This window comes from Stegodyphus dumicola, chromosome 4 (assembly GCF_044657685.1).
Source record: "Stegodyphus dumicola isolate Sdum_Otavi_A_Nest chromosome 4, ASM4465768v1".
NCBI classification, from domain to species: domain Eukaryota; kingdom Metazoa; phylum Arthropoda; class Arachnida; order Araneae; family Eresidae; genus Stegodyphus; species Stegodyphus dumicola.
The window spans coordinates 28480958-28493455 of NC_140771.1; the positions used below are offsets into that span (position 1 = coordinate 28480958).

The 12498-nt window shown below is 33.5% G+C and overlaps 1 protein-coding gene across 1 annotated transcript in view; it reads left to right on the forward strand.

Moving 5' to 3' along the window:
* The first annotated feature begins 8495 nt into the window (after positions 1-8495).
* The window catches only part of Rs1 (Dead-box helicase Rs1), a 105934-nt gene continuing 101931 nt past the window's right edge, over positions 8496-12498 (forward strand). Inside the window, exon 1 of the mRNA XM_085814637.1 lies at positions 8496-8652. Within this exon, the coding sequence (XP_085670763.1) occupies positions 8578-8652 (75 nt within the window). The 5' untranslated portion in view covers positions 8496-8577. The remainder of the gene's footprint in view (positions 8653-12498) is intronic.

The following is a 12498-nucleotide window of genomic DNA, read 5'->3' on the forward strand; positions in this document are numbered from 1 at the left end:
ACTGTCACGCCTGCCTGTGAGCCATGCTGGTAATATGGAAGATAAAGTTAATGCTTATACCTCTGTAATTAACAGCGTTATCAAGACACACTCCAGAGAAATCACCTACAAGGTCGAGCCAAAAAACCCATGGTTCAGTTTGGAGTGCGCCAAATTCAAACATCTTAGAGATAAGTTGAAAAGGAAGGCAATAAGATCACTTAATCCGAGCGATTGGGTGGAGTATAAGGGGGCAAACGCTAAATACAAAAGAGAGCTAATAAAAGCAAAACGTAAGTACTGGGCAAAGATTTCCTATGAATCCAATTCTTGCAAGCAAGTCTTTAGAAATGTAAAAAACCTTAAAAATATCTATTAGTCTCTTCCTTGGAGGTAAATTTTGTGATCACTCATTCCAACGCAGATGTATTAGACAACGCTGCTCAGGAGGATATTTTCGCGGAATATTACAGCTCCAATGACAATACTACCCAGTCGGCTCCTATCGACTTTTCTCCAGCTGAAATTGAGTCAATTTCCGCCAAAGAATTAATGTACGCACTAAGGAGTAGGAAAAACTCCTCCCTGGGTCCCGATGGAATTACTTACAAAAGTCTGAGGGTAGCTTTAAAATATACGCAGAAAGCCCTTCTTGAGATGTATAATGAAAGTCTGCAATCGAGTAATATTTCAACAATCTGGAAATCTGATCCTGGGTTGTTCCGATTTTAAAACCGAATAAAAATGCGAGACAGATTGCAAATTACAGGCCAACTTCTTTAACTCTTTCGCATCGAGAGACGACCAAATCTGTTTTCAACAAACATCGAAAACGCCCGTGTTTACGAATTTGTCTTGGAATAGTTTTCCTTTCCCCCTTGCTGCTCTTGGAGGTTTTTCTGCGGTTTCTTCCATTGGGTGCAGTTTCACCTTAGGGCCGGATTGCACCTGCGAACATCATTGTACCTGCGAACGTCAATAGCTTTCCGTATTTCTCCTTTATTTGCTTCAAAAGAATGATTGACATGTCTTTTAACAACTCGCGAAACCAATGAGCCATACACTAACGTGGAGGGGAAAGGACTAGGTAGAAAATTAAACGAGGCGTTGGGGCGGTTTGCCGTTGCCTGAATGAACGGGCGTTACGGGCGGCTTCGATGCGAAAGAGTTAATGTCTGTCATTGGGAAAACCCTTGAAAAAATAATTCTGCGCCGCTTTGAGTGGTGGGCTGACACAGAAAATATTTTTCCTTCAAATATTTATGGCGTTAGAAAAGGCATTAGCGTAACTGACTGCCTTAGAGACATTTATGATTATATCTGGTCAGCCAGAAGCAAAAATCTGGAAAATTACTTAATTTGCTTAGATATCAAAGGGGCATACGATAATGTGCAACATGAGATTTTGATTGAAAAGCTGGAAAAGATGGGCATGAATACTACTCTGGTGCGTTGGATCTACAATTGTATTACTAATCGTACTATTTTTGTAAAGTGGAGATCTATCCTATCCACAGAAAAGCTCATGTCCAAGGGCCTTCCACAAGGAGCCATTTTATCGCCTTTCCTCTAAAATTGTTTCATGTTGGATTTTTGTAAACTGAATGATAGGAGTACCGAGCTTTTCATTTACGCTGATGATATCTATGCGCATGTTACTGTTAGGAAAGACAGCCACTATTCCTGCTTACAAGACATTTTCAAGAAGATCCTTAGCTGGTCTGCTGAAAACAAGGTTGCTTTCTCCTTCGAGAAATCAACACTAATTGACTTTTCAAGAGGAAAAAAGAAATACTCTTCCCCCAACAGAATAGGTGATCTCAGTATTGGATTGAAAAAAGAGCATAAAATACTTGGCGTTATTTTTGAACCCAACCGCAGTTGGCGAGCACACGAGGCTTATCTAGTTAAAAGATTAAATAACATTTTAAAACTTGATCAAAATCCTCTCCCACCCAACTCAAGGAATGAGAAAAAAAAAAACTTACTAAAGATCATCCAGCAAATCATGATTCCCGAACTCATATACTGATGTGAAATCAGGTGGGGAGAATATCTCTCCTCCCAAAATAAGTACGATATATATATCAATAAAGCGATTAGAAAAGCCTTAGAGGTATGTCATTTTGCTCCCAACGACGCTATTAGGAGAATTGCAGCTATTCCGCATTACAATAAGATAAAAAAAATCTGATGTGTACACCACATGACTTCCTTGTATTAGAATATTAAATTATACGCATTTTTTTTTTTTTTTTTTGCATTTCATTTAAACTTATTGGATTGAATTAAATCTACTTCGCCGGCAGTGCATAAACCACAATAGAATAAATGCATTCTTTAAAATTCACTCTAGTATTTGTTTAGCATAGCGACACTGGCGCTAGATTCATTTAACAGTATTAATAATTATATAACAGTTAACTTATATAATAATTTTATAACGGAAACTAAGTTAACTGTTATGTAATCCAATAATTATATAACAGTTAACTTATATATTTCGTTCATATTATAACTCATAATGCATAAAATTTATATCATTTAAAGAATAGAATTATCTAATCGTTGCCACATGTTCTATTCAAATACTATAATAAAGCTAGAATGATGTATAAAAGAAATTAAGCAAACAAAACAAAAAAGAAACAGTTTTTCACAGACGATTGAGTATTTCTCATTTAATTAATTCAGTTCTCACTTCGCGAGAAGGCAAAAATACATAAAAACTCAAAATATCTATATTAAAAATTACGGAGTAAAACTTAAACGCTTATTTCCTCGAAAAAATTCCAGAAAGGATTAAGCATGATTTAAATAATAAATGAAGGCGTTATCTTTGTTGTTGCGAAGCTAAGTTTCTCTAGATTGGCAACAAATGCACTAGTCTCCTGTTTCACATGTAAACATCAATGACTGTCATTAAAAAAAAGGCTTAGCGGCAATTAAACAACTTTAAAATTGCTGATAATTCTAAAAATATTGCACACAGATTTACTAAAGGCATAAAATCCTTAACCGGAAGATAAAAACAACATAATTCAATCATTTTTAAACAAAAAATGTACAATTTACCAACATATAAGAGTAAAGAAACTGAGATCACTGAGCCGGGTAACAGAGTGGATATATATATAAATATATTTATATACGTTTGGTGCGGCCGATTGCAACCAAAATACGAGGTGCACATCTACATGTTATAGCAGTCCTACATACAAAATTTCAACGTTCTGAGGCTACTCGTTTTTGAGTTATGCGAGATACGTACGTACATACGTTCGTACAGACACCACGAAAAATTCTCTTCAGAATTAATTTTAAAGCAGTTTTATAATTTTTTTGAAGGAAAAGAGTATTTTATTCTGTCCTTACGTACAGATATCACGCAAAAACATCGTTAAATTGCATTCGATAGCGGTCAAAATGGATATTTTCGTGGAAATATGCTGCGTGAAACTTTTCGCAATTACAATACTTCCTTTTTACTTCGTACAAGGAAGTAAAAATGGCAAAGAACATTATCCATCATAAATCAAAAATTTCGGGGAGCCGCTCACTTTTTCCCTGCCACTAGATGCGGAAGGTTTAAGAAAGAAAGAAAGGATTTAAGAGCTGTTCTTGACAGCTATGAATCTAAATATATTTTAGATAATAACGTTGTCCGCCAAAAGAAACGGGTTCGGCCTTGGATAGACTTTAGTAAATTTTGTAACACCGATTTAAAGAATCTTCACGATTTTGTCACTAATTACGTTCCTTTTATCAAAAATTTGACTGCGGATGTTAAAGCAAAAAACGTATGGGGCTCAGACGGTTCCCAAAAACTTGGAAGGAACCGAATTGGGAATAACAAATCTACAAAATACCGTTAACAGAGCCATCAAGATTGTAAGAAATGCTTCTATATACACCACGGAAGTTTCAGCAATTTGGTACACTTTGAAATATCTAGCTAACCTTTCCGAAGCGACGATAATTTTCACTGACAGCCTTGCGGCAGTAGAAGCTATTGCCTCCTTCGAAGATTCAAATAACAACATAATTGAGAATATTCGATATGAAATTTACAAAAACATGCGAAATTGTAAGATTATAATTTGTTGCATACCTGGTTACAAAAGCAAAGGCATCGAGATCAACGAAAGGGTAGATTTTTTGGCTAAACAGCGGTAAATTCACGCAATACTCCAATCCTCCCTATATATACATGGCAGGATATCAAAAAAGAAATTAAGGAAGACAAGGAGGTTAAATTGATACCATCTGGCAGAATACCAAGTATTATTGTTACTTTGAAAATGTTTTAAATACCAAATACTTGAATATTAATTAGCCTGACTCAAGGAAAATGGAATGTAAAATTAACAAAATCCTCACTCGAAGTATCCTCACGAACTACCTTAAATTCAAGTTAAAACTTTCAAGCACTCCTTTTTTTTATGCGTAAATGGCAAAGTACGAGAATGATTTTGAGCACAGACTAAATGAGTGTCAAAAATACAATCATCTAAGGAACTATATCGCCATATTCTGCGATAAAGAAGACATTCAATACTTCCTTCCTGCAGAATTAATCCAATCTAAGACTTCCGAAGTTGGGTCGTTTACTCGCCAACTTCTTCTAACTTACCGAGCCTCACGGACTGGAGGAAACCGCAGTGGCTAATCGCACCGACGGTGGGAATAGCTAAGAAGCTATTCACACCACCTACGTTCGCGTATGCGCAAAATCAGCCCAGGTACCAGCATTTTATAATTTATTTATTTATATATTTATTTAGATTGTTAACCCTAACTCCGCAATAGAAAGGGTTGTTAATAGTTCACCAGCAAGAGAATAATTTGCTAGTTAATTAATTGCTAGTTACAAAGACGAAGTCAATCTATATACATGATAATGTTCAGGAAATGATTAGATAAAATATGGATTTACTGATGGTTCTTATTTCAAGAGAGGACGTGTAATTAGTTAAAAAATCTTTAATGTATTGACAAAAAGGCTACAGAAATTACTTAAATTATTTTATTTAACAGAGAAATTTATATGCAAACTTAGACCCTAGTCTTATAGCATAGGACTGTCAAAATTTATTATTCAATAAGAAAACTTAGTGAAAATTATAATATTCTTATATATTCGTCACTTTTTCAGTATCCACTCATGTTTATAAGTTAAAATGCCATATTCAAAATCAAAGGTATTTATGAAATAAAACCTTATAAAATCTGATAAATCATTTGTGTGTGCAAATTTTTAAATCTAAAACACTTACATAAAGTTATTTCTGTCTTTTAATTTACATCCCATTATTTATTTCAATTTAATTTATTAATGTGTTTGTACTAATATTTCAAAGATCTTTGAAGTACTTTTTGTGTCCTGAAAATGTTAAGTACTTCCATAAAAAATAAGCAGGTATACAGAAATGTTAATAACCAGTATTATATGATTCATTCATTTAATAGTTGATTTAATCGCTTTTAAGTCATTTCATGTCTAAATTTTCTACTCAGAAATCCTCTGTCTAATTTTTATTATCTTTTCTCGGAAGAAAATTTTCAAAGAGGAATGAATTAAAGTCTTGAATGCTCAAAACACATCTTTGAAGCTAAGTGTATTCTAAGAAGTACAAAAGATGTAAACAAGATCCCCCCCCACACTAATCAGTCATTTAAACTATTCCAACCGTTCAGGAAAACGATAAACATTGCGAACATAAAAATATATCCTTTTTTTATATATACTTTAATGAAAGGAAATGTGTTTCTTCTTTTTATAAGAAAAGGAACCCCCTTTTCTTTTCTAAACTTTTGAAGGTCGCCAACGCTTAAATAATGATAAACTACGCCAAGGTAGTAACTCGCCTTTTAAAAAAAGATTCAGGCAGTTCGCTTACGTGGAATCCGTTACGGATCTGACAATTCAATGCACATGCGTGGTTAATGGTGGTGCCACGGAGTATAACTTTATACTCCGTGGGTGGTGCGAATAGATTAAGCGACTAATCGCACCATTGGTGCGAATAGCATCGGCCGGAGGAAAAGGCGTTCGCCAAAGTTCTCACCTCCTTTCTTCTTGCTCAAAAGCAAGACTTCTTGCTCAAAAGCAAGACTGCTACAGATACAGTGTTGGCCAAAATTGTGGACACTTTTGGAAATTTTTATGTTTTCGAACTTTGTATGCTTATAGAAAATGTTACGTTTCGCAAAATGCAAACTTTTATATATCATTTTAAAGAGAATTTATTACTGAATTCAATTATTTGCAATACAAAAACGTTATATGTACTTTAATATAAATAAAAAACACAGTTATGAAGTGGTTTGTAATGTCTAACTTTCCTGGCCAATCACTGTTCTTGTTCTGAGAACCAATCAAATGTTAGTTACTGCTAGTAGAAGCTGACATAATGTTTACATTTGAAACAATTCATTATTTTGCTTTGTTCTGTAGAAGGAGGACCTGTTTCTTATACACAAGTAGGAATTTTTGTAAAAATTTTTAATATTTAGTCAAGAAGCAATGACATCAAATAGATTGGACACCTAGAAAGAGATGCAATATTATTGTTTTACGAGAAAGTGGTCTTTCCTATGCTGAAATTGCAAGACAGGTGGGTGGTTCAGTGAGTACATCTGGAGTCCGAAAGTTTTGTTTACGATATGAGGAGACAAATTCAATAAAATACAAAGAAGAAAAAGGCCGAAAAAGGTGCACCACATCTATTGATGACAGAAGAATAAAAAGACTATGTCTCCAAGATAGAAAAATGTCATCAGCGGCCATCAGAAGTGATCTGAATGATGCTGGTGTTTCTGTCAGTTCAAGAACAATCAGGAGAAGATTAACAGATGTTGGACTGAGAGGTAGAATGCCATAAAAAAAGCCTTATCTTAATTTTCAGCAATAAAAAAAAGGCCACAGTGGGCAAAGGAACACATTAATTGGACAGATAATCAGTGGTCACAAGTTATATGGAGTGATGAAACTAAGATATCGTTATTCGGTAGTGATGGGCGAAAATATGTAAGACGTAGAATAGGAGAAGAGCTACATCCTGACTTTATTCAAGCAACTGTGAAGAACCCAGTTAGTGTTATGATTTGGTCATGCATGTCAGCAGATGGTATTGGTCGCCTTCGTGTCATCGATGGGACACTGAATGCCAGAAAATACATTGACACTATTCTATAACCAAAACTTCTACCTTCCATTAGAGATCTCTTTCCCAAGAATGCTTCGTTTATTTTTCAGCAGGTTTTTGCCCCTTGCCACACGGCCAAAATAACGAAAGAGTGGTTTCGTACAAAGAGCATTAAATTGTTGTCATGGCCAGGAAACAGTCCTGACCTCAATCCTATCGAAAATTTGTGGCACCGTTTGAAAACTCTTGTCCGAATGAGGCGCTCATCAAATAAAAGGGAATTAATTGAGGCTATAATTGTTTGCTGGCATCATGTAATAACGAAAGAAGAGCTTAAAACTCTTGTCAGGTCAATGAAACGTCGATGTGAAGCTGTAACAAAAATAAAGGGTACCCTACTAAGTACTGATAACTCACTGCAATCATCACTATCTAATGTATATCGATAACTATCATCGTTTAACTTTTTTTGTATTACAAATAATTGAATTTTGTGTTTTGTATTGAATTCAGGAATAAATTCTCTTTAAAATGATATATACAAGTTTGCATTTTGTGAAATGTAACGTTTTCTATAAGCATACAAAGCTCAAAAACATAAACATTTCCAAAAGTGTCCACAATTTTGGCCACCACTGTATGCTACAGATATGCTAAAGATAATTCCGTTTTTCCAACACCCTAGGGTGTTGGTTTTTCCCAATGTATTTTCCTTTTCTCCCTAGCACCTATTCCCCACATGATATTTACTTCCGTTGGCATAATGAAATGTCGTCCATATCCTTGAAGTAGCCAAGTTGGCGCAACCAAGGCTGTTCTAAGAACCCTATCCCATTAAGGATTAAAAAAATTAATAATGCATTATTAAAATAATTAAAGGTACTCTTCTGTTTTGAGGCCCGTAAAAAAATGGCAGCGAAAATGTGTGCGCAAAAGCACCAAACCTAGCACACGCGCCCATTTAACAGAGCGCCAACGCCAGATTTTTCTTTTCTTTTTTAAAAATATATATTTATTTTCAACTGTTAAATCCATAACGCTTATATTTTGGAAAATAAAGCACCCTCAGATTTAAACCAATTAAGGGTATTATCATGCTTTCACCCGCAACACTTAAAAAGTGCTGAAGGAAATGTATCATACCAAAAACAATTCTAATCTTTGAACTTTTAATTTATGATGTTTACCTTAGAGGTTACTTCTAAGGCACATACTAAAAAAACCTGGTAGTAGTTTAGTATCTTGAAGATATTCCTACATCTTGACACTCGAGATTAAAATACGATCAGTGTGTGTAACTCCGATGTATCTAACGTGATTTTCTGCCTTGTTGGCAAAAAGACTTCGCGATTGCAAAACAAGATATCTTTCTACTTTGTCTGTCTGTCTATAATCCTCACGTGGACATTGTTTTGAAAAGTTTGGGTTACTAGAATTACTATAAGGAATCATGGAAAATAATTTTTTAAACGAATATGGCGTTATCAGGACCTTAGAAGACGAAGACTTAATTGATAGTGATGAGGTAATTGAAGGATAATATTTTAAAATTCACGTTACTAATGTTTGTTTACATGCGTTAAAATTTATTTGAGACCCTGAGATGTATTTTTAGGCTGAAGTTGGGATTGCCATTTCTAACAAAAGATTATCGTGCAGCTATCTTACATGCAATTTGTTTCGTTTATTTCTTTACTGTAATAAAAGCTATAGTGTACAGTAATTCCATGAAGCAAATAGTGTCGACAAGTCGATCGCTGCTGTATTTGGGTTCAGTACATAATTTTGTTTTAAATTGATAAATAATTTTTAGCGAAATAAATCCCTCCAGTACACTGACAAACTTACCATTAGACAGATTACATGGAAACAGGTAACATATATGTGCTAATTCAGAAGTCAAACAACAGTGAAAATTTTGAAAATATAACGCTGATTTTTGTTGTTTGACTTCTGAATTAGTATTTATTCGGCGTGTTATTGTGTCTTAAATATATGTACTAAATTGCATTCTGCCCATTCATGCTTGATAAGGTGTTATTTGTATATATAATTTTTAAACAGCCATGCAGGGCAAGCTCAAGTATGCTGTCAATGTTAATAAAATTTTTCAAAGCCATATTCTTCATTAAACTGGAAAACTCTACAATAAATATACAAATTTGCTATTATATATTAACATTAATATATTCTCAGTTGTGTGTGTAAAAACTTGTTTTATATTAAAAGCATATGGATGAAATTTTGTGGCATATATTTTAACCTATACACTAAGTTGTTGTTTTGAAAGAGAGAATAATAAAAATCTGGGGCAGAGTAGACTCTAAAGTACCCCTTGTATTATGGTGAAGTTGTTCTTTGATTTATTGCCAAGTTGTTTCATTTATGGTAGCCTGAGTAGTTGAATGTTATGGAAACCCTATTGTGACGTAATCGGGTGCATGATTCTGGGGAATTTTGAATCATGGGATGTTTTGTAAGCGTTTTTGTGGTGTGTGTTAAAGTGAACTCGAAAATCATGGTAAGTGAATATTTGCTTTTGATAGTGCAAAAGCAAATATTCACTTACCATGATATTCGAGTTCACTTCGTACACCCAGAGTGAACTGTACATCCAGAGTTTCGAATTCACTTCGTACACAGTTAAATGTATAACATGTTTTTCCTTTTTTATGTATAACATATTTTTCCTATTTTATGTTATTTTATTGTTTGGTTTAAAATGTATTTTATTGAGATTATGTATTTTTTGTTTGCCTATATTATAGACTTTGGTGCTCCTTTGAGTTTTTAAGTGAAAATATATCAATGTGTACATGGACAAAGTAAAGGGAGTGCGCAATGCAAATTTGGGCAATTCTGGGATTTTTTTTAAGTGAAAATAGGTCGATGTGTACATGGATAAAGTTAAAAGAGTGCGCAATACCATTTTTGTGCAAGTCAGGGATTTTTCTTAAGGGAAAATAGGTCGACGTGTACATGTATAAAGTCAAAGGAGTGCGCAATGCCATTTTTGTACAATTAGGGTATTTTTTTAAAAGTGAAAATAAGTCGATGTGTACATGGATACCGAGTTTGTGCAATTGTTTGTCTTGTTACTTTGGCTTTCTGTAGCGGCGATTTTTGGCGCAAAAATCACCGCTTCGCAAGCCAAAATAACAAGTCAAAGAATTGCACAAAATCGGTATCCATGTACTCCCAAAAATCCCGAAGTTTCGCCAAGGGGTACCCTAATATTTTTACCAAAATCTGTGTGTGTTTCATGCATTTCATTCTTCAGATTTCTTTGTCCTTTTTTTTTTTTTTTTTTTTTTTTTTTTTTTTTTTTTTTTAATCATTACATTATACTCCATATAAGTTGGAAAATCACATAAATAAACATTTAATTTGAAAACTAGTAGATCTGATAAATTTCATCAATATTTTCTTTATAATTCTGTATGGCAGCAGATTAATTATGCTTTGTAATAAATGTCCAACTTTTTAAACCAGCAAATGATCAGTAATAAATAATATTTAGTATTGTTTCATTTTATTAGTCTCTGATAAAGCTTATAAGATCAAGAATACAGGGTTGAAGTCTTATAATTTGAGATTTCAGTATTTGTTTAACTTACACATTTCTAGATAGACTAATTTTTATATTTAGGAGTAGTTACAGTGTATCTGGATGTCTCTTATAAATAATTATCTGTGGCAGTAAATTAGTATGTCTGAGAATATGGATAAACATCAGTATTTATACTAAAATCATTTTCTTAGAGAAAGTTATGCCCTAGTTTGATCATAATTATTAAACATGTATTAAATTAACCACTAAAATTTATGATTTCCTTTTCAAAGTAAAATATATGTGGGTAAAAAGTTATTTCAGGGTACCTCTTGGTGATTTTTTGTTGCCATTCCTGTTTACGTCAAACGCCGTTCCCAATAAAATGACGTCCAAAACATAATGTAATAAAACATAATTAAAACACAAAATATATAATCTCAATGAACAGTTTTAATTCAAACAAGAAAATAACATAAGAATAGAAATACATGTTATTTCTGCAGTACAAAAAGGAAATATCGGCATACTTTATTTAAAAATTTTGGTTGATCTTTACTGTACAGTACCCCTTGGTTTCTCTCTGAAAAAATCACCAATTTTTGGTAACCCTAATATTGATAATGTTGGCAAAAATAGCATTAGAGAAAAATTATGTTTTTTTTTTTTAGTTTTTGTTATTAAAAAGGGGTTATTTTTGTGAATATTGCCAAACATGTTGTGATAAATTGGGATTTTGTTTATTTTTTATAATAGTAACCCTTTTGTTATGGACCGGGGTTTTTAATTCTTACCATTCTATTCAATTGTTGTGTTTGGTTGCATGTGCATTGGTGTTGCATTTTGACGTGGGTACCATCATTTACGTAAAGATACAAATTTAGTTGAATTGCTTATGTAAAGGATGGAAGAGATGGTGGTGAAAAGTGTGAATATTTGTACGAGAAAAAAAAGGTATGTTAAAAAATTGACGTTTCATTTATTTATTCGTCTCTGTGTGTTCATTTTTGTTAAAGGTTTGTTGTTTAATGTTTTTATTTTAGGAAATATATATTTTTGATTGTTTATTCCTCTCTGTTCGTGTATTTGTGGTTATTTGATTGTCTTTGTGTGTTAAGACGGCGGGAAATTTTTTCTGGTTAACATGATAGTTTTAACTTGATGTTTTAATGTGTTAACTTCATGTCCCCTTTTAGCTTCCTGATTTTGTTTAAGTGAAAATAGATCGATGTGTACATGGACAAATTTAAGGCAGTGCACAATGCCTAGTTTGTGCAATTCTCTGATTTTTTTTTAAAGTTAAAACAGTTCGATGTGTACATGGACACCGAGTTTCTGTAAGTCTTTAACTTCTTGTCTTGGTTTTGTGTAGTGAGTGGAAGGATTATCACTATTTTGAAATTGGTGCCAATCCCTCCAGGCATCTTTCTTGGCGTCAAAAAAGAAACGCTTTGCCAAAGGGTACCGTAAATTTTAACCAAAATTTCTGATCTTCAGTATGTATGACACAGAATTCGGTAAAAGTATAGTTTAGGGTTCCCCTTGGTGGTACATGGATACCGATTTTGTGCAATACTTTGACTAGTTATTTTGGCTACACAAAGCCAAAAGCCAAAATAACAAGACAAACAATTGCACAAACTCGGTATCCATGTACACATCGACTTATTTTCACTTAAAAAAATCCCTGAATTGCACAAAAACTCGGTATCCATGTACACATCGACTTATTTTCACTTAAAAAAATCCCTGAATTGCACAAAAATGGTATTGCGTACTCTTTTAACTTTATCCATGTACACGTCGACTTATTTTCACTTA